The following is a 26,736-nucleotide window of genomic DNA, read 5'->3' as shown; positions in this document are numbered from 1 at the left end:
GCAGTATGGGGCTGGAGATGAGGCTGCATGGGGCTGGAGATTAGGTTGCATGGGGCTGGAGATGAGGCTGGAGATGAGGCTGCATGGGGCTGGAGATGAGGCTGCATGGGGCTGGAGATTAGGCTGCATGGGGCTGGAGATGAGGCTGCATGGGGCTGAAGATGAGGCTGCATGGGGCTGGAGATGAGGCTGCATGGGGCTGGAGATGAGGCTGCATGGGGCTGGAGATGAGGCTGGAGATGAGGCAGTATGGGGCTGGAGATGAGGCTGCATGGGGCTGGAGATGAGGCTGCATGGGGCTGGAGATTAGGCTGCATGGGGCTGGAGATGAGGCTGCATGGGGCTGGAGATGAGGCTGCATGGGGCTGGAGATGAGGCAGTATGGGGCTGGAGATGAGGCTGCATGGGGCTGGAGATGAGGCTGCATGGGGCTGGAGATGAGGCTGCATGGGGCTGGAGATGAGGCTGCATGGGGCTGGAGATGAGGCTGCATGGGGCTGGAGATGAGAATACACGGGGCTGGAGATGAGAATACACGGGGCTGGAGATGAGAATACACGGGGCTGGAGATGAGAATACACGGGGCTGGAGATGAGAATACATGGGGCTGGAGATGAGAATACATGGGGCTGGAGATGAGAATACATGGGGCTGGAGATGAGAATACATGGGGCTGGAGATGAGAATACATGGGGCTGGAGATGAGAATACATGGGGCCGGAGATGAGAATACACGGGTCTGGAGATGAGAATACACGGGTCTGGAGATGAGAATACACGGTGCTGGAGATGAGAATACATGGGGCTGGATATGAGAATAGATGGGGCGGAGGCTCTCTTGTGTTACACTGATCTCACTCACTCTCAGTTGTTGACAGTTGACTCGCACTCAGTTGTTGACAGTTGACTCACTCTCTGTTGTTGACAGTTGGCTCACTCTCAGTTGTTGACAGTTGACTCACTCTCGGTTGTTGACAGTTGACTCACTCTCAGTTGCTGACAGTTGACTCACACTCAGTTGCTGACAGTTGACTCACACTGGTTTGTTGACAGTTGACTCACTCTCAGTTGTTGACAGTTGACTCACTCTCAGTTTTTGACAGTTGACTCACTCTCAGTTGTTGACAGTTGGCTCACTCTCGGTTGTTGACAGTTGACTCACTCTCGGTTGCTGACAGTTGACTCACTCTCTGTTGTTGACAGTTGACTCACTCTCAGTTGTTGACAGTTGACTCACTCTCGGTTGTTGACAGTTGACTCACACTCGGTTGTTGACAGTTGACTCACTCTCGTTTTGTTGACAGTTGACTCACTCTCGGTTGTTGACAGTTGACTCACTCTCAGTTGTTGACAGTTGACTCACTCTCAGTTGCTGACAGTTGACTCACACTGGTTTGTTGACAGTTGACTCACTCTCAGTTGTTGACAGTTGACTCACTCTCGGTTGTTGACAGTTGATTCACTCTCGGTTGTTGACAATTGACTCACTCTCGGTTGTTGACAGTTGACTCACTCTCGGTTGTTGACAGTTGACTCACTCTCGGTTGTTGACAGTTGACTCACTCTCGGTTGTTGACAGTTGACTCACTCTCGGTTGTTGACAGTTGACTCACTCTCGGTTGTTGACAGTTGACTCACTCTCGGTTGTTGACAGTTGACTCACACTCAGGCGTTGACAGTTGACTCACACTCAGGCGTTGACAGTTGACTCACTCTCAGTTGTTGACAGTTGACTCACTCTCAGTTGTTGACAGTTGACTCACTCTCAGTTGTTGACAGTTGACTTACTCTCAGTTGTTGACAGTTGACTCACTCTCAGTTGTTGACAGTTGACTCACTCTCAGTTGTTGACAGTTGACTCACTCTCAGTTGTTGACAGTTGACTCACTCTCAGTTGTTGACAGTTGACTCACTCTCGGTTGTTGACAGTTGACTCACTCTCAGTTGTTGACAGTTGACTCACTCTCAGTTGTTGACAGTTGACTCACTCTCAGTTGTTGACAGTTGACTCACTCTCGGTTGTTGACAGTTGACTCACTCTCAGTTGTTGACAGTTGACTCACTCTCAGTTGTTGACAGTTGACTCACTCTCGGTTGTTGACAGTTGACTCACACTCAGGCATTGTTTTGAAGAACAAGTTGCCTACACAGTCATATAACAGAACTTCAGAATGTAATATTTGTTTCATAACATTTGCAAACAGCTTGTCTTATCGGATATTTCTATGAACATTTCAATAAAAACACAGCTGTGTTTGAATACAATCCAGGCCGAGATTGTATAATAGAGTCACCTTAGATTAAACTGAGTGTGATATGTGACAATATTATCAATTGTGAAATTGTACATGATGAGATGGGAACACAAACTACTTGGATCAACAACCTTGTTACTGTCTAACTACCAGCCTCTGTCTATATTACCCAGTGTGCTGGCCTCCCAGCTTCCCTTTCCTCCCATCCTCCCATTCTACCATCCTCCCATTCTACCATTCTCCCTTCCTTCCATCCTCCCAGTCTCCCATCCTCTCAGCCTTCCATTCTCCCATACTCCCTTCCTCCCATCCTCCCATTCTACCATACTCTCTTCCTCCCATTCTACCATCCTCCCATTCTACCATTCTCCCTTCCTCCCATACTCCCTTCCTCCCATCCTCCCATTCTACCATACTCTCTTCCTCCCATTCTACCATCCTCCCATTCTACCATACTCTCTTCCTCCCATTCTACCATCCTCCCATTCTACCATACTCCCTTCCTCCCATCCTCCCATTCTACCATACTCCCTTCCTCCCATCCTCCCATTCTACCATACTCTCTTCCTCCCATTCTACCATCCTCCCATTCTACCATACTCCCTTCCTCCCATCCTCCCATTCTACCATACTCTCTTCCTCCCATCCTCCCATCCTCCCATTCTACCATACTCCCTTCCTCCCATCCTCCCATTCTACCATACTCCCTTCCTCCCATCCTCCCATTCTACCATACTCTCTTCCTCCCATTCTACCATCCTCCCATTCTACCATACTCCCTTCCTCCCATCCTCCCATTCTACCATACTCTCTTCCTCCCATCCTCCCATCCTCCCATTCTACCATACTCCCTTCCTCCCATCCTCCCATTCTACCATACTCCCTTCCTCCCATCCACCCATTCTACCATACTCTCTTCCTCCCATTCTCCCATCCTCCCATTCTACCATACTCTCTTCCTCCCATTCTACCATCCTCCCATTCTACCATACTCCCTTCCTCCCATCCTCCCATTCTACCATACTCCCTTCCTCCCATCCTCCCATTCTACCATACTCCCTTCCTCCCATCCTCCCATTCTACCATACTCCCTTCCTCCCATCCTCCCATTCTACCATACTCCCTTCCTCCCATCCTCCCATTCTACCATACTCCCTTCCTCCCATCCTCCCATTCTACCATACTCCCTTCCTCCCATCCTCCCATTCTACCATACTCCCTTCCTCCCATTCTACCATCCTCCCATTCTACCATACTCCCATCCTCCCATCCTCCCATTCTACCATACTCCCTTCCTCCCATTCTACCATCCTCCCATTCTACCATACTCCCATCCTCCCATCCTCCCATTCTACCATACTCTCTTCCTTCCATCCTCCCTTCCTCCCATTCTACCATACTCCCTTCCTCCCATCCTCCCATTCTACCATACTCCCTTCCTCCCATCCTCCCATTCTACCATACTCCCTTCCTCCCATTCTACCATCCTCCCATTCTACCATACTCCCATCCTCCCATCCTCCCATTCTACCATACTCCCTTCCTCCCATTCTACCATCCTCCCATTCTACCATACTCCCATCCTCCCATCCTCCCATTCTACCATACTCTCTTCCTTCCATCCTCCCTTCCTCCCATTCTACCATACTCCCTTCCTCCCATCCTCCCATTCTACCATACTCCCTTCCTCCCATCCTCCCATTCTACCATACTCTCTTCCTCCCATTCTACCATCCTCCCATTCTACCATACTCCCTTCCTCCCATCCTCCCATTCTACCATACTCCCTTCCTCCCATCCTCCCATTCTACCATACTCCCTTCCTCCCATCCTCCCATTCTACCATACTCTCTTCCTCCCAGTCTCCCATCCTCCCATTCTACAATACTCTCTTCCTCCCATCCTCCCAGTCTCCCATCCTCTCAGCCTTCCATTATCCCATCCTCCCATTCTACAATACTCCCTTCCTCCCATCCTCCCAGTCTCCCATCCTCCCAGTCTCCCATCCTCCCAATCCAGAGTAGAGACAGAGAGGTGAAGATAAGAGCCCATTTCCATTACCAGAGGCTTGTTTGAGGTTTTTGAGGAGTGACATGTGAGTCACTGTCTGCATACCAAATGTCAGCCTATTCCCTATACAGTGCACTACTTTAGACCAGAGCCCTATCAAAAGTAGTGCACTATATAGGATATAGGGTTCCGTTTGGGACACACAGTCGTCTGTTCACGGTGGGTGTCAGGGCAGCAATGCAGCAGGCAGGTTAATGGTATTGCGAGGTCAGAGACTGTGGTAGATTAACCCTGTGATTTGGAGAGGGAGGGGGGGGGCTCTTGTAGCAGGAGTAGAGGCTAGCCCTGACAGAAGATCCGCACATCGTCACAGGGCCATGCGGGGGTCACTCAGAAGAGGATGGGTGCATCACAAATGGCACCCCTTTCACCCATTTGAGCTCAAGTCAAAAGCAGTGCACTAGAAATAGGGTTGTAATTTGGGACGGTGAGACAAGGTCAGTTAGGCCAGTCAATAGACAATGTGAGAGGGGAGTAGCAGGGTTTATGTGAAATGGAATCGTGGATTCTATAGATCATTGTCAGTTTTTGCTGTATTGTTGAGGTAAAACGTAGAAAGTTATTTGGAAATTTTTCAGTACACGAAATACTATAATGATGCCTGCATGGCCCAGAGGAATAAGCAATGCAATGTCGCCATGTTATCTGTATTTATTATGGATCCCCAGTAGTTCCTGCCAAGGCAGCAGCTACTCTTCCTGGGGTTTATTATGGATCCCCATTAGTTCCTGCCAAGGCAGCAGCTACTCTTCCTGGGGTTTATTATGGATCCCCATTAGTTCCTGCCAAGGCAGCAGCTACTCTTCCTGGGGTTTGTTATGGATCCCCGTTAGTTCCTGCCAAGGCAGCAGCTACTCTTCCTGGGGTTTATTATGGATCCCCATTAGTTCCTGCCAAGGCAGCAGCTACTCTTCCTGGGGTTTATTATGGATCCCCATTAGTTCCTGCCAAGGCAGCAGCTACTCTTCCTGGGGTTTATTATGGATCCCCATTAGTTCCTGCCAAGGCAGCAGCTACTCTTCCTGGGGTACAGCAAAATTAAGGCAGATTTGCCCGATCAAGGAGAGGTACTGACTTCAGAGGAAGTCGTGACAAGCTGCTGCCTTGACAGGAACTAATTAATTACTTGTGAATTTTGTATTATCACTTGTGAATGATGTATTATCACTTGTGAATGATGTGCAGTAAGGCAACTTTTTCAAATAATTTCCGCACACCTCATGGAGCCTAGCCCATAGTCCTATATGTTTTAATAAGGTTAGTATCACACCTCATGTAGCCCAGCCCATAGTCCTATATGTTTTAATAAGGTTAGTATCACACCTCATGTAGCCCATAGTCCTATATGTTTTAATAAGGTTAGTATCACACCTCATGTAGCCTAGCCCATAGTCCTATATGTTTTAATAAGGTTAGTATCACACCTCATGTAGCCCAGCCCATAGTCCTATATGTATTAATAAGGTTAGTATCACACCTCATGTAGCCTAGCCCATAGTCCTATATGTTTTAATAAGGTTAGTATCACACCTCATGTAGCCCATAGTCCTATATGTTTTAATAAGGTTAGTATCACACCTCATGTAGCCCAGCCCATAGTCCTATATGTTTTAATAAGGTTAGTATCACACCTCATGTAGCCCAGCCCATAGTCCTATATGTTTTAATAAGGTTAGTATCACACCTCATGTAGCCTAGCCCATAGTCCTATATGTTTTAATAAGGTTAGTATCACACCTCATGTAGCCTAGCCCATAGTCCTATATGTTTTGATAAGGTTAGTATCACACCTCATGTAGCCTAGTCCACAGTCCCATATGTTTTAATAAGGTTAGTATCACACCTCATGTAGCCCAGCCCATAGTCCTATATGTTTTAATAAGGTTAGTATCACACCTCATGTAGCCCATAGTCCTATATGTTTTAATAAGGTTAGTATCACACCTCATGTAGCCTAGTCCACAGTCCCATATGTTTTAATAAGGTTAGTATCACACCTCATGTAGCCCAGCCCATAGTCCTATATGTTTTAATAAGGTTAGTATCACACCTCATGTAGCCTAGTCCACAGTCCCATATGTTTTGATAAGGTTTATTTCACAACTAAAGTGGCCAAATAACTTCTTAAAATGAAGAACATTAATCTGCTTTATAAAGGGGTGTAAAGACTAACTGGCATACATACGCAGCGTGTGAGTTTCAAGTGTGGGGAAGATAATTTTCACCATATAAATTCACCTGTAGAACAAAAGCATTACATGCATAATTGCATTTGCGGTCACTCTTGAGGATGGTGTTTTCTCGCTAATGAATTGCATTTAGGGATCATTCACACTCATAGCCTACTGCTGTTTGTTCATTGTTGCTCTTTATAATGTGAAGAAATTGTCCAATAGTTTATCAACATTTTAAACTTAACATTCAGATCTGTTGCATCAGCCTCATTGCTTTAATTAGTATTTTTTAATGCTAGTGGTTGAGTTAATTTAGGATCTATCGCGGACTATTTTTTGAATATTTATTTTTCACACAGAATAGAATAGATCAACTTTTGTACTATTGGGGATAGTAGATTTACATAACTATCTGTCTATCTGACAGTCACACAGTGCTATCTATCTGACAGTCACACAGTGCTATCTATCTGACAGTCACACAGTGCTATCTATCTGACAGTCACACAGTGCTATGTATCTATAACTGATAGATATTTATAGTTATAGTTATACTACCAATAACTACTGCCTGAGTTATACTACCAATAACTACTGGTGCCTGAGTTATACTACCAATAACTACTGGTGCCTGAGTGATACTACCAATAACTACTGGTGCCTGAGTTATACTACCAATAACTACTGGTGTTTGAGTTATACTACCAATAACTACTGGTGCCTGAGTTATACTACCAATAACTACTGGTGTCTGAGTTATACTACCAATAACTACTGGTGCCTGAGTTATACTACCAATAACTACTGGTGTCTGAGTTATACTACCAATAACTACTGGTGTCTGAGTTATACTACCAATAACTACTGGTGCCTGAGTTATACTACCAATAACTACTGGTGCCTGAGTTATACTACCAATAACTACTGGTGTCTGAGTTATACTACCAATAACTACTGCCTGAGTTATACTACCAATAACTACTGGTGTCTGAGTTATACCACCAATAACTACTGGTGCCTGAGTTATACTACCAATAACTACTGGTGCCTGAGTTAAACTACCAATAACTACTGGTGCCTGAGTTATACTACCAATAACTACTGGTGCCTGAGTTATACTACCAATAACTACTGGTGCCTGAGTTATACTACCAATAACTACTGGTGCCTGAGTTATACTACCAATAACTACTGGTGCCTGAGTTATACTACCAATAACTACTGGTGCCTGAGTTATACTACCAATAACTACTGATGTCTGAGTTATACTACCAATAACTACTGGTGCCTGAGTTATACTACCAATAACTACTGCCTGAGTTATACTACCAATAACTACTGGTGCCTGAGTTATACTACCAATAACTACTGGTGCCTGAGTTATACTACCAATAACTACTGGTGCCTGAGTTATACTACCAATAACTACTGGTGCCTGAGTTATACTACCAATAACTACTGCCTGAGTTATACTACCAATAACTACTGGTGCCTGAGTTATACTACCAATAACTACTGGTGCCTGAGTTATACTACCAATAACTACTGGTGCCTGAGTTATACTACCAATAACTACTGGTGCCTGAGTTATACTACCAATAACTACTGGTGCCTGAGTTATACTACCAATAACTCCTGGTGCCTGAGTTATACTACCAATAACTACTGGTGCCTGAGTTATACTACCAATAACTACTGGTGCCTGAGTTATACTACCAATAACTACTGGTGCCTGAGTTATACTACCAATAACTACTGGTGTCTGAGTTATACTACCAATTACTACTGGTGCCTGAGTTATACTACCAATAACTACTGGTGTCTGAGTTATACTACCAATAACTACTGGTGCCTGAGTTATACTACCAATAACTACTGGTGCCTGAGTTATACTACCAATAACTACTGGTGTCTGAGTTATACTACCAATAACTACTGGTGCCTGAGTTATACTACCAATAACTACTGGTGTCTGAGTTATACTACCAATAACTACTGGTGTCTGAGTTATACTACCAATAACTACTGGTGCCTGAGTTATACTACCAATAACTACTGGTGCCTGAGTTATACTACCAATAACTACTGGTGCCTGAGTTATACTACCAATAACTACTGGTGTCTGAGTTATACTACCAATAACTACTGGTGTCTGAGTTATACTACCAATAACTACTGGTGCCTGAGTTATACTACCAATAACTACTGGTGCCTGAGTTATACTACCAATAACTACTGGTGTCTGAGTTATACTACCAATAACTACTGCCTGAGTTATACTACCAATAACTACTGGTGTCTGAGTTATACTACCAATAACTACTGGTGCCTGAGTTATACTACCAATAACTACTGGTGCTTGAGTTAAACTACCAATAACTACTGGTGCCTGAGTTATACTACCAATAACTACTGCCTGAGTTATACTACCAATAACTACTGGTGCCTGAGTTATACTACCAATAACTACTGGTGCCTGAGTTAAACTACCAATAACTACTGGTGCCTGAGTTATACTACCAATAACTACTGGTGCCTGAGTTATACTACCAATAACTACTGGTGCCTGAGTTATACTACCAATAACTACTGGTGCCTGAGTTATACTACCAATAACTACTGGTGCCTGAGTTATACTACCAATAACTACTGGTGCCTGAGTTATACTACCAATAACTACTGGTGCCTGAGTTATACTACCAATAACTACTGGTGCCTGAGTTATACTACCAATAACTACTGGTGCCTGAGTTATACTACCAATAACTACTGGTGTCTGAGTTATACTACCAATAACTACTGGTGTCTGAGTTATACTACCAATAACTACTGGTGCCTGAGTTATACTACCAATAACTACTGGTGTCTGAGTTATACTACCAATAACTACTGGTGCCTGAGTTATACTACCAATAACTACTGGTGCCTGAGTTATACTACCAATAACTACTGGTGTCTGAGTTATACTACCAATAACTACTGGTGCCTGAGTTATACTACCAATAACTACTGGTGTCTGAGTTATACTACCAATAACTACTGGTGTCTGAGTTATACTACCAATAACTACTGGTGCCTGAGTTATACTACCAATAACTACTGGTGCCTGAGTTATACTACCAATAACTACTGGTGTCTGAGTTATACTACCAATAACTACTGCCTGAGTTATACTACCAATAACTACTGGTGTCTGAGTTATACTACCAATAACTACTGGTGCCTGAGTTATACTACCAATAACTACTGGTGCCTGAGTTATACTACCAATAACTACTGGTGCCTGAGTTATACTACTAATAACTACTGATGTCTGAGTTATACTACCAATAACTACTGGTGCCTGAGTTATACTACCAATAACTACTGGTGCCTGAGTTATACTACCAATAACTACTGGTGCCTGAGTTATACTACCAATAACTACTGGTGCCTGAGTTATACTACCAATAACTACTGGTGCCTGAGTTATACTACCAATAACTACTGGTGCCTGAGTTATACTACCAATAACTACTGCCTGAGTTATACTACCAATAACTACTGGTGCCTGAGTTATACTACCAATAACTACTGGTGCCTGAGTTATACTACCAATAACTACTGGTGCCTGAGTTATACTACCAATAACTACTGCCTGAGTTATACTACCAATAACTACTGGTGTCTGAGTTATACTACCAATAACTACTGGTGCCTGAGTTATACTACCAATAACTACTGGTGTCTGAGTTATACTACCAATAACTACTGGTGTCTGAGTTATACTACCAATAACTACTGCCTGAGTTATACTACCAATAACTACTGGTGTCTGAGTTATACTACCAATAACTACTGGTGCCTGAGTTATACTACCAATAACTACTGGTGCCTGAGTTAAACTACCAATAACTACTGGTGCCTGAGTTATACTACCAATAACTACTGGTGCCTGAGTTATACTACCAATAACTACTGGTGCCTGAGTTATACTACCAATAACTACTGGTGTCTGAGTTATACTACCAATAACTACTGCCTGAGTTATACTACCAATAACTACTGGTGTCTGAGTTATACTACCAATAACTACTGGTGCCTGAGTTATACTACCAATAACTACTGGTGCCTGAGTTAAACTACCAATAACTACTGGTGCCTGAGTTATACTACCAATAACTACTGGTGCCTGAGTTATACTACCAATAACTACTGGTGCCTGAGTTATACTACCAATAACTACTGGTGCCTGAGTTATACTACCAATAACTACTGGTGCCTGAGTTATACTACCAATAACTACTGGTGCCTGAGTTATACTACTAATAACTACTGATGTCTGAGTTATACTACCAATAACTACTGGTGCCTGAGTTATACTACCAATAACTACTGGTGCCTGAGTTATACTACCAATAACTACTGGTGCCTGAGTTATACTACCAATAACTACTGGTGCCTGAGTTATACTACCAATAACTACTGGTGCCTGAGTTATACTACCAATAACTACTGCCTGAGTTATACTACCAATAACTACTGGTGCCTGAGTTATACTACCAATAACTACTGGTGCCTGAGTTATACTACCAATAACTACTGGTGCCTGAGTTATACTACCAATAACTACTGGTGCCTGAGTTATACTACCAATAACTACTGGTGCCTGAGTTATACTACCAATAACTACTGGTGCCTGAGTTATACTACCAATAACTACTGGTGCCTGAGTTATACTACCAATAACTACTGGTGCCTGAGTTATACTACCAATAACTACTGGTGCCTGAGTTATACTACTAATAACTACTGATGTCTGAGTTATACTACCAATAACTACTGGTGCCTGAGTTATACTACCAATAACTACTGGTGCCTGAGTTATACTACCAATAACTACTGGTGCCTGAGTTATACTACCAATAACTACTGGTGCCTGAGTTATACTACCAATAACTACTGGTGCCTGAGTTATACTACCAATAACTACTGGTGCCTGAGTTATACTACCAATAACTACTGCCTGAGTTATACTACCAATAACTACTGGTGCCTGAGTTATACTACCAATAACTACTGGTGCCTGAGTTATACTACCAATAACTACTGGTGCCTGAGTTATACTACCAATAACTACTGCCTGAGTTATACTACCAATAACTACTGGTTTCTGAGTTATACTACCAATAACTACTGGTGTCTGAGTTATACTACCAATAACTACTGGTGTCTGAGTTATACTACCAATAACTACTGCCTGAGTTATACTACCAATAACTACTGGTGCCTGAGTTATACTACCAATATCTACTGGTGCCTGAGTTATACTACCAATAACTACTGGTGCCTGAGTTATACTACCAATAACTACTGGTGCCTGAGTTATACTACCAATAACTACTACTGCCTGAGTTATACTACCAATAACTACTGCCTGAGTTATACTACCAATAACTACTGGTGTCTGAGTTATACTACCAATAACTACTGGTGCCTGAGTTATACTACCAATAACTACTGGTGCCTGAGTTATACTACCAATAATTACTGGTGCCTGAGTTATACTACCAATAACTACTGGTGCCTGAGTTATACTACCAATAACTACTGGTGCCTGAGTTATACTACCAATAACTACTGGTGCCTGAGTTATACTACCAATAACTACTGGTGCCTGAGTTATACTACCAATAACTACTGCCTGAGTTATACTACCAATAACTACTGGTGCCTGAGTTATACTACCAATAACTACTGGTGTCTGAGTTATACTACCAATAACTACTGGTGCCTGAGTTATACTACCAATAACTACTGGTGCCTGAGTTATACTACCAATAACTACTGGTGCCTGAGTTATGCTACCAATAACTACTGGTGCCTGAGTTATACTACCAATAACTACTGGTGTCTGAGTTATACTACCAATAACTACTGGTGCCTGAGTTATACTACCAATAACTACTGGTGCCTGAGTTATACTACCAATATCTACTGGTGCCTGAGTTATACTACCAATAACTACTGGTGCCTGAGTTATACTACCAATAACTACTGGTGCCTGAGTTATACTACCAATAACTACTACTGCCTGAGTTATACTACCAATAACTACTGGTGCCTGAGTTATACTACCAATAACTACTGGTGCCTGAGTTATACTACCAATAACTACTACTGCCTGAATTATACTACCAATAACTACTGGTGCCTGAATTATACTACCAATAACTACTGGTGTCTGAGTTATACTACCAATAACTACTGGTGCCTGAGTTATACTACCAATAACTACTGGTGCCTGAATTATACTACCAATAACTACTGGTGCCTGAGTTATACTACCAATAACTACTGGTGCCTGAGTTATACTACCAATAACTACTGGTGCCTGAGTTATACTACCAATAACTACTGGTGCCTGAGTTATACTACCAATAACTACTGGTGCCTGAGTTATACTACCAATAACTACTGCCTGAGTTATACTACCAATAACTACTGGTGCCTGAGTTATACTACCAATAACTACTGGTGTCTGAGTTATACTACCAATAACTACTGGTGCCTGAGTTATACTACCAATAACTACTGGTGCCTGAGTTATACTACCAATAACTACTGGTGCCTGAGTTATACTACCAATAACTACTGGTGCCTGAGTTATACTACCAATACCTACTGGTGTCTGAGTTATACTACCAATAACTACTGGTGCCTGAGTTATACTACCAATAACTACTGGTGTCTGAGTTATACTACCAATAACTACTGGTGCCTGAGTTATACTACCAATAACTACTGGTGCCTGAGTTATACTACCAATAACTACTGGAGCCTTGAGTTAGAAACCACATTCTAGATGTAGGGATTGCATTGACAAAATATATCGCTCACTAAAAGTACGAACCTGAACAAAATGTCAGTAATGTCTGACAAATTGAAACATCTCTCATCTTTAGTGTGCAGGGTAGATCTAACCACCTACTCCTCTCTCCCCTCTCTACAGGGTGAAAAGCAGGTTTATTCTGGTCTGTGCTGCATTAAATGTCCTCGTATCAGCTTCACTAGAGTCCAGTCTAACCCCCCTCTCCTCTCCTCATCTCTCTCCCGTCTCCAGTCTGCAGAGCGGGTTTCTTCCGATCGGTGCTTCAGACCCCTGCCTGCAGTAAATGTCCTCCTCACAGCTTCACCAGAGTCCAGGGTTCCGTAGCCTGTACCTGTGAGGAGGGATACTACAGGAGAAACAGTGACCCGCCCAACATGGCCTGTACACGTATGTGCTACGCCTCACTTATGCCTCATCATTCATTGCATACTATGCTGCTACATACTATCTACATACCGTACAACTCCTCCAATATCTGCCTGTTCCTTTTAAATAGAAACGGGTAACGGCACATATTTCAGAAAATAAAACAGCTCTTTCAAGTAAATGCAGATTCTAAATGAATTGTTTTCGAGCCTAGCATGAATTACCATGAATTGTTTACAAGGTTTAATATTTGATTTGTTACATTAAATAATTCCGTAATGACTCGAAGGAAGGATGGCAAGCATCTGTTTCTGTCGACAGTAAGAAACTGCTTGCCATTGGCTGCTAACTAGCTGAGCTGCTAACTAGCTGAGCTGCTAACTGTCTGAGCTGCTAACTAGCTGAGAACTGCTAGCTAACAGGCAAGCACAAAAACATAATATTAATTATTATTATTATTATTATTATTATTGTTATTATTTATTTTCCATACATAGTGGTAGTATACCACTCCATACATTAATATTACAGTAGTTATCAGTAATATACCACTCCATACATTAATACTGCAGTAGTTATCAGTAGTATACCGCTACATACATTAATACTGCAGTAGTTATCGGTAGTATACCAATCCATACATTTATACTACATTGGTTATTGGTAGTATACCACTCCATACATTAATACTGCAGTAGTTATCGGTAGTATACCACTCCATACATGAGCACCAGAGTAGTTATCGGTAGGAGGGACTCAGACCTTCGTAACAAAGCCTGCACATGTAAATACAACACTTCCATTTACACAAACGGGTCATTCCACGAAAAGAGTGCCCTTTAAAAGTTTAAGTAGAAATTGTTTTTGCATTTTAACATGTCCCTCCGTCAACCCTGTGTCACTTTTCGGAAGATTTAAACCCACTTAATCCCAAAATGTATTCAAGTTTCACCATCATTGTAAAAGCCTAGTTATTTTTGTTGCTTTAAAAAAGTTCTGAATATTATTATTGTTTCATTTGATTAGAGATTCACCTACAGAACCAGTCAAAAGTTTGGACTCACCTACTCATTCCAAGGTTTTACTTTATTTTTACTATTTTCTACATTGTAGAACAATAGGAAAGACATCAAAACGATGAAATAACACACATGGAATGATCTACAGTGCCTTGCAAAAGTGTTCATCCACCTTGGTGCTTTTCCTATTTTGTTGCATTACAACCTGTAATTTAAATGGATTTTTATTTGGATTTCATGTATTTTATTTAATACTTTTTTTTCACCTTTATTTAACCGGGTAGACCGGTTGAGAACAAGTTCTCATTTTACAACTGCGACCTGGCCAAGATAAAGCAAAGCAGCGCGACAAATAAACAACACACAGTTACACATGGAATAAACAAAAGTACAGTCAATAACACAATAGAAAAATTTGAATTCAGTGTGTGCAAATGGACATACTGTAATGTAACGGACATACACAAAATAGTCCAAATTGGTGAACTGAAATGAAAAAAATACTTAAAAAAAAAAAAAATGAAAACAGAAAAGTGGTGTTTGCATATGTATTCACCCCCTTTGCTATGAAGCCCCTAAATAAGATCTGGTGCAACCAATTACCTTCACAAGTCACATAATTAGTTAAATATAGTCCACCTGTGTGCAATCTAAGTGTCACATGATCTCAGTATCTATACAGACCTGTTCTGAAAGGCCCCAGAGTCTGTAACACCACTAAGCAAGGGGCACCATGAAGACCAAGGAGCTCTCCAAACAGGTCAGGGACAAAGTTGTGGAGGAGTACAGATCAGGGTTGGGTTATAAAAAAATATCAAACTTTGAACATCCCACAGACCACCATGAAATCCATTATTAAAAAATGGAAAGAATATGGTACCAGATATGCGCTATGTCTGGCTCAAACCCAACATCTCTCATCACCCCGAGAAAACCATGCCCACAGTATGGTGGTGGCAGCAGCATGCTGTGGGGATGTTTTTCATCGGCAGGGACTGGGAAACTGGTCAGAATTGAGGGAATGATGGATGGCGCTAAATACAGGGAAATTCTTGAGGGAAATCTGTTTCAGTCTTCCAGAGATTTGAGACTGGGACGGAGGTTCACCTTCCAGCAGGACAATGACCCTAAGCATACTGCTAAAGCAACACTCGAGTGGTTTAAGGGTAAACGTTTAAATGTCTTGGAATGGCCAAGTCAAAGCCCAGACCTCAATCCAGTGGAGAATCTGTGGTATGACTTAAAGATAGCTGTACACCAGCGGAACCCATCCAACTTGAAGGAGCTGGAGCAGTTTTGCCTTGAAGAATGGGCAAAAATCCCAGTGGCTAGATGTGCCAAGCTTATAGAGACATACCCCAAGAGACTTGCAGCTGTAATTCCTGCAAAAGGTGGCTCTACAAAGTATTGACTTTGGGGGGGTGAATAGTAATGCACGCTCAAGTTTTCTGTTTCTTTTGTCTTCTTTCTTGTTTGTTTCACAATCCAAAATATTTTGCATCTTTAAAGTGGTAGGCATGTTATAAAAATCAAATGATTCAAACCACTTAAAAATCTATTTTAATTCCAGGTTGTAAGGCAAGAAAATAGGTAAAAAACCAAGGGGGGTGAATACTTTCACAAGCCACTGTAAAACCATAACTAGAACTTTGTGGGAACCTCTTCTGGGTAAATATTGTTGTAATTAACCTCATTGAGATGGCAATGAAGTTGAACTTGTTCTTTATGACAGAATAATAAAATAAAAATGCCCCCCCCCCCCCCCCCCCCCCCCCCCCCCCCCCCATTTTTTTTTTATCAAGTTACACTTTTTAAAAGTCACCGAATTGGTGAAACAACCCAACAACACCTCTACATAGTGGAGTGTTTTATGGAATGAGAGTGGATGTTATTGTGCCTACGGGACCTCTAATCTTCTAGCAATATGTTATAGTTTCAGAGGAATAACACATTATGTTATTGTTCCTACAGGACCGCCTTCTGCTCCTCGTAACGCCATTTCCAACGTAAACGAGACGTCGGTCTTCCTGGAATGGGCGGTTCCCGAGGAGACTGGCGGCAGGAAGGATGTCAGCTATAACATCCTGTGTCGTAAGATCAGCGTTGACAGCAGACACTATGAGGAGTGTGACAGCACGGTGCGGTTCCTGCCCCAACGTAACAGTCTCAGGAACAACTCCGTGATGGTGGCAGACCTTCTGGCTCACACTAACTACACGTTCGAGGTGGAGGCCGTCAACGGAGTGTCTGAGCTCACCAACCCCGGACGACAGTTTGTCTCTCTCAACGTCACCACCAACCAGGCAGGTTAGTGTCTTCACATGATCTATTATATATTATATACATTACCTATCCATAGACCAACCAGGCAGGTTAGTGTCTTCACATGATCTATTATATATTATATACATTACCTTTACCATAGACCAACCAGGCAGGTTAGTGGAATTGTCTATATACTTTATATACCACACCCAACATATCGAGGCTGTAATAGCTGTCGCTCTCCTCATCCTCGGATGAGGTGAGGAGAGAAGGATCTTCGGACCAAAATGCGGAGTTAGGGAAATATGCCATCTTTATTTTACATATGACAACGATGAAAATAGCAACACGAAAACTAAACAAAACACTTTCAACAAACTACAAAATAAGAAAACGACGTACACGCAACCTGAACATAAACTTACATGGACAAACGTAAACTCACGAACAGGAACGGACATCGAAACGAACGAACAGCCAAACAGCTCCAAAAGTGAATACATCTAACATAACGAAGACATCACAGGAGACACAGGAGACAATCACCCACAAACACACAGTGATAATGCCCTACCTAAATATGACTCTTGATTAGAGGAAAATGCAAACCACCTGCCTCTAATCAAGAGCCATACCAGGCAAACCGAAACCAACATAGAAACAGGTAACATAGACTGCCCACCCAAAACACATGCCCTGACCATAAACACATAAAAACTAACATAAATAGGTCAGGACTGTTACAGTACCCCCCCCCCAAGGTGCGAACGCCGGGCGCACCAGCACAAAGTCCAGGGGGGGGTCCGGGTGGGCAGTTGACCACGGTGGTGGTTCCGGTTCAGGACGCTGTCCCCGTACCACCATAGTCACTCCCCTCTTCTTTCTACCCCTTCTAATGCCCACCCTAACACTACCTTCCCCTAAATAAACAGCTAGCACCAGGACAAGGGGCAGCACCGGGACAAGGGGTAGCACCGGGACAAGGGGCAGCACCAGAACAAGGGGCAGCACCAGGATAAGGACCATCACTGGAATAAGGGGCAGCACCGGGACAAGGGGCAGCACCGGGACAAGGGGCAGCACCGGGACAAGGGGCAGCACCGGGACAAGGGGCAGCACCGGGACAAGGGGCAGCACCGGGACAAGGGGCAGCACCGGGACAAGGGGCAGCACCGGGACAAGGGGCAGCACCGGGACAAGGGGCAGCACCGGGACAAGGGGCAGCACCGGGACAAGGGGCAGCACCGGGACAAGGGGCAGCACCGGGACAAGGGGCAGCACCGGGACAAGGGGCAACACCGGGACAAGGGGCAACACCGGGACAAGGGGCAGATCCCGGCTGAAGGACTCTGGCAGGTCCTGTTTGGACGGCTCTGGCAGGTCCATGCTGGCTGACGGCTCTCGACGCTCATGGCAGACTGACGGCTCTCTACGCTCATGGCAGGCTGACGGCTCTCGACGCTCATGGCAGGCTGACGGCTCTCGACGCTCATGGCAGGCTGACGGCTCTCGACGCTCATGGCAGGCTGACGGCTCTCGACGCTCATGGCAGGCTGACGGCTCTCGACGCTCATGGCAGGCTGACGGCTCACGACGCTCATGGCGCTCTGACGGCTCTGGCTGCTCATGGCTCTCTGACGGCTCTGGCTGCTCATGGCTCACTGACGGCTCTGGCTGCTCATGGCTCTTTGACGGCTCTGGCTGCTCATGGCTCACTGACGGCTCTGGCTGCTCATGGCTCACTGACGGCTCTGGCTGCTCATGGCTCACTGACGGCTCTGGCAGATCCTGTCTGGTTAGCGGCTCTGGCAGATCCTGTCTGGTTGGCGGCTCTGGCAGATCCTGTCTGGTTGGCGGCTCTGGCAGATCCTGTCTGGTTGGCGGCTCTGGCAGATCCTGTCTGGTTGGCGGCTCTGGCAGATCCTGTCTGGTTGGCGGCTCTGGCAGATCCTGTCTGGTTGGCGGCTCTGGCAGATCCTGTCTGGTTGGCGGCTCTGGCAGATCCTGTCTGGCTGACGGCTCTAGCGGCTCCTGTCTGGCTGATGGCTCTAGCGGCTCCTGTCTGGCTGACGGCTCTGTAGGCTCATGGCAGACGGGCGGCTTTGCAGGCTCATGGCAGACGGGCGGCTTTGCAGGCTCCTGGCAGACGGATGGCTCAGATGGCGCTGGGAAGACGGATGGCTCAGATGGCGCTGGGAAGACAGATGGCTCAGATGGCGCTGGGGAGACGGATGGCTCAGATGGCGCTGGGGAGACGGATGGCTCAGATGGCGCTGGGGAGACGGATGGCTCTGGCCGGATATGGCGCACTGTAGACCTGGTGCGTGGTGCCGGAACTGGAGGCACCGTGCTAATGATAAGCACCTTCCTACTAGTGCGGGGAGCAGAGACAGGGCACACTGAACTCTCAAAGCGTACTCTATACCTGGTGCGTGGTACCGGCACTGGTGGCACCTGGCTGAGGGCACGCACCTCAGGACTAGTACGGGGAGAAGTGACAGTGTGTACAGGACTTGGGAGACGCACAGGTGGCTTAGTGCGTGGGGCCGGAACTGGAGGCACCGAACTGGATACACGCACTATAAGGAGAGTGCGTGGAGGAGGAACAGGGCTCTGGAAATGCACTGGTAGCCTAGTGCGTAATATAGGCACTGTAGGTACTAGGCTGGGGCGGGGAGGTGGCGCCGGAAATACCGGACCGTGCAGGCGTACTGGCTCTCTTGAGCATTGAGCCTGCCCAACCTTACCTGGTTGAATGCTCCCGGTCGCCCTGCCAGTGCGGCGAGGTGGAATAGCCCGCACTGGGCTATGCAGGCGAACCGGGGAAACCATGCGTAAGGCAGGTGCCATGTATGCCGGCCCGAGGAGACGCACTGGAGACCAGACGCGTTGAGCCGGCCTCATGACACCTGGCTCAATGCCCAATCTAGCCCTACCAGTGCGGGGAGGTGGAATAACCCGCACTGGGCTATGCACACGTACAGGAGACACCGTGCGCTCTACTGCGTAACACGGTGTCTGCCCGTACTCCCGCTCTCCACGGTTAGCCTGGGAAGTGGGCGCAGGTCTCCTACCTGCCCTTGGCCCACAACCCCTTAGCCCCCCCCCAAGAAATTTTTGGGAGTTACTCACGGGCTTTTCGGGCTTCCGTGCAAGACGTGTCCCCTCATAATTCCGGTTACGAGCTTGAATCTCCGGCTTCCATCCACGTCTCCTAGCTGCCTCCTCATACCAGCGCTCCTGGGCTGTGGCTGCCTCACTCTTCTCACGAGAGCAGCGATTTCCTCCAGTTTGCGCCCAGGGTCCTCTACCAGACAGGATCTCCTCCCAAGTCCAAAAGTCCTTGTTGCTCCGTCGAGCATTTTTCCCATACCGCTTGGTCTCTGTATTTTGGTGGGTGATTCTGCAATAGCTGTCGCTCTCCTCATCCTCGGATGAGGTGAGGAGAGAAGGATCTTCGGACCAAAATGCGGAGTTAGGGAAATATGCCATCTTTATTTTACATATGACAACGATGAAAATAGCAACACGAAAACTAAACAAAACACTTTCAACAAACTACAAAATAAGAAAACGACGTACACGCAACCTGAACATAAACTTACATGGACAAACGTAAACTCACGAACAGGAACGGACATCGAAACGAACGAACAGCCAAACAGCTCCAAAAGTGAATACATCTAACATAACGAAGACATCACAGGAGACACAGGAGACAATCACCCACAAACACACAGTGATAATGCCCTACCTAAATATGACTCTTGATTAGAGGAAAATGCAAACCACCTGCCTCTAATCAAGAGCCATACCAGGCAAACCGAAACCAACATAGAAACAGGTAACATAGACTGCCCACCCAAAACACATGCCCTGACCATAAACACATAAAAACTAACATAAATAGGTCAGGACTGTTACAGAGGCTCCACAGACAGAGACAATGAGAGACATTTGAAGAAACTCTAACCCATTAGCCCACTCCGTCAGTGAAACACACCCATTGGAGTCTCATAACTTGCCTGCGGACACAAACCAATTAATGATAAAGCAGAGTTCCACTCTCCGAACACCTCTTCTCTGACTCATGTCAAAGCCCTGTATGTGGAGACCGTCTCTCTGATACAGACATTGGATTGTTGATTATTATGATATAATCTCCACCCGGCACAGCCAGAAGAGGACTGGCCACCTGGCCACCTGGTTCCTTTCTTCCTATTTCCCGGCCTTTCTGGTGTTCTAGTTTTTCCTAGCCACCGGGTTTATGCATCTGCATTGCTTTCTGTTTTGGGGTTTTTAAGGCTGGGTTTCTGTATAGCACTTTGTGACATCGGCTGATGTAAAAAGGGCTTTATAAATACATTTGATTGATTGATTGAGGGATAGAGGGGGGAGGAGTCGAGAGCTTAGCTTATCTCACACATTGCGTAACATTTCTATTGCCTGTGATACTATCCAACTGTCCATGTAGAGCAAAGCAACAAGCAGAGTGTTCTGAGTCCTCTGACAAGGTTGTGCACCTCTTCCTGTGGACTGGAGTTCCTACTGTGAATTAGATTTCTAATTTAATGAGCTGCTTTCAGGGGATTGCCCAATCCTATTGGAATGCCAGTTTAGTGTCTGAAGATTTCATTGTAAAATAAAACACAAGAGCATTTTACTGAAGCCATTCAATGCCATATATGTATACAGAACCAGTCAACAGTTTGGTCACACCTATACATTAAAAAGGTTTTTCTTTATTTTTACTATTTTCTACGTTGTAGAATAATTGTGAAGACATCAACACTATGAAATAACACATATGGAATCATGTAGTAACCAAAAAAGTGTTAAACAAATATATTTTATATTCTTCAAAGTATCCACCCTTTTGCCTTGAGAGCTTTGCACACTCTTGGCATTCAATTCGAATCAAATCAAATCAATAAATGTACATAACATTAACGAGGTAATATACAAAAAAATAAGTGAATATGCATAGATAATAAACAGCGAGTGTAGAAACAAAGAGGGGGGTGGTTCAATCTAAATGTTTAGTTGTTCAGCAGTCTTATGGCTTGGGGGTAGATGCTGTTAAGGAGCCTTTTAGACCTAGACTTGGCTCTATGGTGCCACTTTCTCTCAACCAGCTTCACCTGGAATGCTTTTCCAACGGTCTTGAAGGACATCCCATATATGATGAGCACTTGTTGGCTGCTTTTCCTTCACTTTGCAGTCCGACTCATTCAAAACCATCTCAATTGGAATGAGGTCGGGTGATTGTGGAGGCCAGGTCATCTGATGTAGCACTTCATCACTCTCCTTCTGGGTCAAATATCCCTTACACAGCCTGGAGGTGTGTTGGGTCATTGTCTTGTTCAAAAACAAATAATAGCCCCACTAAGCACAAACCAGATGGGATGGTGTATCCCTACAGAAGGCTGTGGTAGCCATACTAGTTAAGAGTGCCTTGAATTCTAAATAAATTCTAAATAAATCACAGACCGTGTCACCAGCAAAGCACCCCCACACCATAACACCTCCTCCTCCATGCTTCACGGTGGGAACCACACATGCAGAGATCATCCATTCACCTTCTCTGCGTCTCACAAAGACACAAGTCGGAACCAAAGATCTCAAATTTGGACTTCAGACTAAAGGACAGATTTCCACCGGTCTAATGTCCATTGCTTGTGTTTTTTGGCCCAAGCAAGTCTCTTCTTATTATTGGTGTCCTTTAGTAGTGGTTTCTTTGCAGCAATTCGACCTTCAAGGCCTGATTCACGCAGTCTCTTCTGAACAGTTGATGTTGAGATTGTCTCTTACTTGAACTATGTGAAGCATTTATTTGGGCTGAAATTTCTGATGCTGGTAACTCTAATGAACGTATCCTCTGCAGCAGAGGAAACTCTGGGTCTTCCTTTCCTGTGGCGGTCCTCATGAGAGCCAGTTTCATCATAGCGCTTGATGGTTTTTTAGACTGCACTTGAAAAAACTTTCAAAGTTATTAACATTTTCAGGATTGACTGACCGTCATGTCTTAAAGTAATGATGGACTGTGTTTTCTCTCTGCTTATTTGAGCTGTTCTTGCCATAATATGGACTTGATCTTTTACCAAATAGGGCTATCTTCTGTATACCACCCCTACCTTGTCACAACACAACTGATTGGCTCAAAAGTATAAGGAAAGAAATTCCACAAATTAACTTTTAATAAAGCACACCTGTTAATTGAAACGCATTCCAGGTGACTACCTGGGGCGGCAGGGTAGCCTAGTGGTTAGAGCGTTGGACTAGTAACCGAAAGGTTGCAAGTTCAAATCCCCGAGCTGACAAGGTACAAATCTGTTGTTCTGCCCCTGAACAGGCAGTTAACCCACTGTTCCTAGGCCGTCATTGAAAAAAATAAGACTTTGTTCTTAACTGACTTGCCTAGTTAAATAAAAAAAGGTAAAATTTGTAAGTCGCTCTGGATAAGAGCGTCTGCTAAATGAACCTGGTTGAGAGAATGTCAATAGTGAGCTGTCATCAAGGCTAAGGGTAGCTACTTTGAAGAATCTCAAATATAAAATATATTTTGATTTGTTTAACACCTTTTTGGTTACTACATCATTCCTTATGTGTTATTTCATAGTTTTGATGTCTTCGCTATTATTCGACAATGTAATAAATAAAGAAAAACCCTTGAATGAGTAGGTGCATCCACATTTTTGACTAGTACTTTATATATACACACACACCACCATACCCCACTATTAGAGTATATATCTATATTATTGTATATTATTATTATTATTATTATTATTATTATTATTATTGTATATATCTACATAACACTATTATAGTGTATATCTACATAACACTATTATAGTATATATCTACATAACACTATTATAGTATATATCTACATAACACTATACCCCACTATTATAGTATATATCTACATAACACTATACCCCACTATTAGAGTATACATTTACATAACACTATACCCCACTATTATAGTATATATCTACATAACACTATTATAGTATATATCTACATAACACTATTATAGCATATATCTACATAACACTATTATAGTATATATCTACTTAACACTATACCCCACTATTATAGTATATATCTACATAACACTATTATAGTATATATCTACTTAACACTATACCCCACTATTATAGTATATATCTACATAACACTATTATAGTATATATCTACATAACACTATTATAGTATATATCTACATAATACTATTATAGTATATATCTACATAACACTATACCCCACTATTATAGTATATATCTATATAACACTATACCCCACTATTATAGTATATATCTACATAACACTATACCCCACTATTATAGTATATATCTACATAACACTATACCCCACTATTATAGTATATATCTACATAACACTATACCCCACTATTATAGTATATATCTACATGACACTATTATAGTATATATCTACATAACACTATTATAGTATATATCTACATAACACTATACCCCACTATTATAGTATATATCTACATAACACTATACCCCACTATTATAGTATATATCTACATAACACTATACCCCACTATTATAGTATATATCTACATGACACTATTATAGTATATATCTACATAACACTATTATAGTATATATCTACATACCACTATTATAGTATATATCTACATAATACTATTATAGTATATATCTACACAACACTATTGTAGTATATATCTATATAACACTATTATACTATATATCTACATAATACTATTCTAGTATATATCTACATAACACTATACCCCACTATTATAGTATATATCTACATAACACTATTATAGTATATATCTATATAACACTATACCCCACTATTATAGTATATATCTACATAACACTATACCCCACTATTATAGAATATATCTACATAACACTATACCCCACTATTATAGTATATATCTACATAACACTATACCCCACTATTATAGTATATATCTACATAACACTATACCCCACTATTATAGTATATATCTACATAACACTATTATAGTATATATCTACATAACACTATTATAGTATATATCTACATAACACTATTATAGTATATATCTACATAACACTATACCCCACTATTATAGTATATATCTACATAACACTATACCCCACTATTATAGTATATATCTACATAACACTATTATAGTATATATCTACATAACACTATTATAGTATATATCTACATAACACTATTATAGTATATATCTACATAACACTATTATAGTATATATCTACATAACACTATTATAGTATATATCTACATAACACTATTATAGTATATATCTACATAACACTATTATAGTATATATCTATATAACACTATACCCCACTATTATAGTATATATCTACATAACACTATTATAGTATATATCTACAACACTATTATAGTATATATCTACATAATACTATTATAGTATATATCTACATAACACTATTATAGTATATATCTACACAACACTATTATAGTATATATCTACATAATACTATTATAGTATATATCTACATAACACTATTATAGTATATATCTACATAATACTATTATAGTATATATCTACATAACACTATACCCCACTATTATAGTATATATCTATATAACACTATACCCCACTATTATAGTATATATCTACATAACACTATTATAGTATATATCTACACAACACTATTATAGTATATATCTACATAACACTATACCCCACTATTATAGTATATATCTCATAACACTATACCCCACTATTAGAGTATACATTTACATAACACTATACCCCACTATCCCTTACTGAAAAACACCACTATAGTAAAGCACTGAAGTAAGGCAGACAATTACTTTGTTGTAATATTTTATTAAACTTTTTATTGTCGATTTAACAATTGACAAAAAAAAATACATTGACGTAAACAGTAGACAACTTACCATTTGCATACATATAATTTCCACAAACAATAATGACATCACACTTGTTCAGACCTATATGTTCCCGTTGTATCATTCAGTGAATCCTTTACGAAGTTGTCCATTTGTCTAGACCTCTGTATTTAAGTACAGAAATAAAGAAATGTTAGAAACATAGCTAACTTGGCTAAATCAAATTTAAAGTAAACTAACGTTAGCTAGCTAACAGAATTTGCATCCATCCTTAATTCACAAGTCGAACTAAAGCTGCCACTGTCAGAAACCATTGCAAACCAGTACAGTAACGCTAGTTAATTCAATCAATCACCATGCATGCATGAGATAATTCTGGCCCAGATGGAGAATAAGTAAAATCTAGCTATGCTAACTTAGCTAGCCAGATAACTTAGCTAACGTTAGCTAACGAGTGAAAGAGTGTCAAACAGTCCAGAAGAAGTGTCAGACTTATCTAGCTAAGGTAGCGAGCTAGATAACTTTAGCTAGCTGTTGTTACAGACACTGACAAAGTTAGCTAGCTAACTAGCCAAATGTTGACAAAAAACGTACATTTAGCTATATTCCGTGACAACACTTCAGTAAGCTAGCCTCGAGAGGCTATCGTTTGCTAGCTAGCTAATGTTACCGCAGCCAAGATATTAGCAAAGAAAATGGCTAGCTAGCTAACAGTCGTTAGCTAATGCTCAAGCTAACTTTAGCTGGCTACCTAGTTATGATAGGACTATTCGTAACGTTTGCTACCTACCGTTCTCATTGTTCAGTCAGCCAAA

At 42.5% G+C, this 26,736-nt stretch overlaps 1 protein-coding gene across 4 annotated transcripts in view; it reads left to right on the top strand.

Annotated features, from left to right (window-relative positions):
• The window catches only part of LOC129869604 (ephrin type-A receptor 5), a 194,964-nt gene that overhangs the window by 81,910 nt on the left and 86,318 nt on the right, over positions 1-26,736 (top strand). For all 4 annotated transcript variants that reach the window (XM_055944183.1, XM_055944164.1, XM_055944155.1 and 1 more), the window contains exons 4-5: positions 13,602-13,757; positions 16,727-17,062. In XM_055944183.1, coding sequence (XP_055800158.1) covers positions 13,602-13,757; positions 16,727-17,062 — 492 coding nt within the window. The remainder of the gene's footprint in view (positions 1-13,601; positions 13,758-16,726; positions 17,063-26,736) is intronic.

The sequence above is a fragment of the Salvelinus fontinalis genome, chromosome 2, assembly GCF_029448725.1.
Source record: "Salvelinus fontinalis isolate EN_2023a chromosome 2, ASM2944872v1, whole genome shotgun sequence".
Classification (NCBI taxonomy): Eukaryota; Metazoa; Chordata; class Actinopteri; order Salmoniformes; family Salmonidae; genus Salvelinus; species Salvelinus fontinalis.
This window is presented reverse-complemented; position numbering and strand designations above follow the sequence as displayed.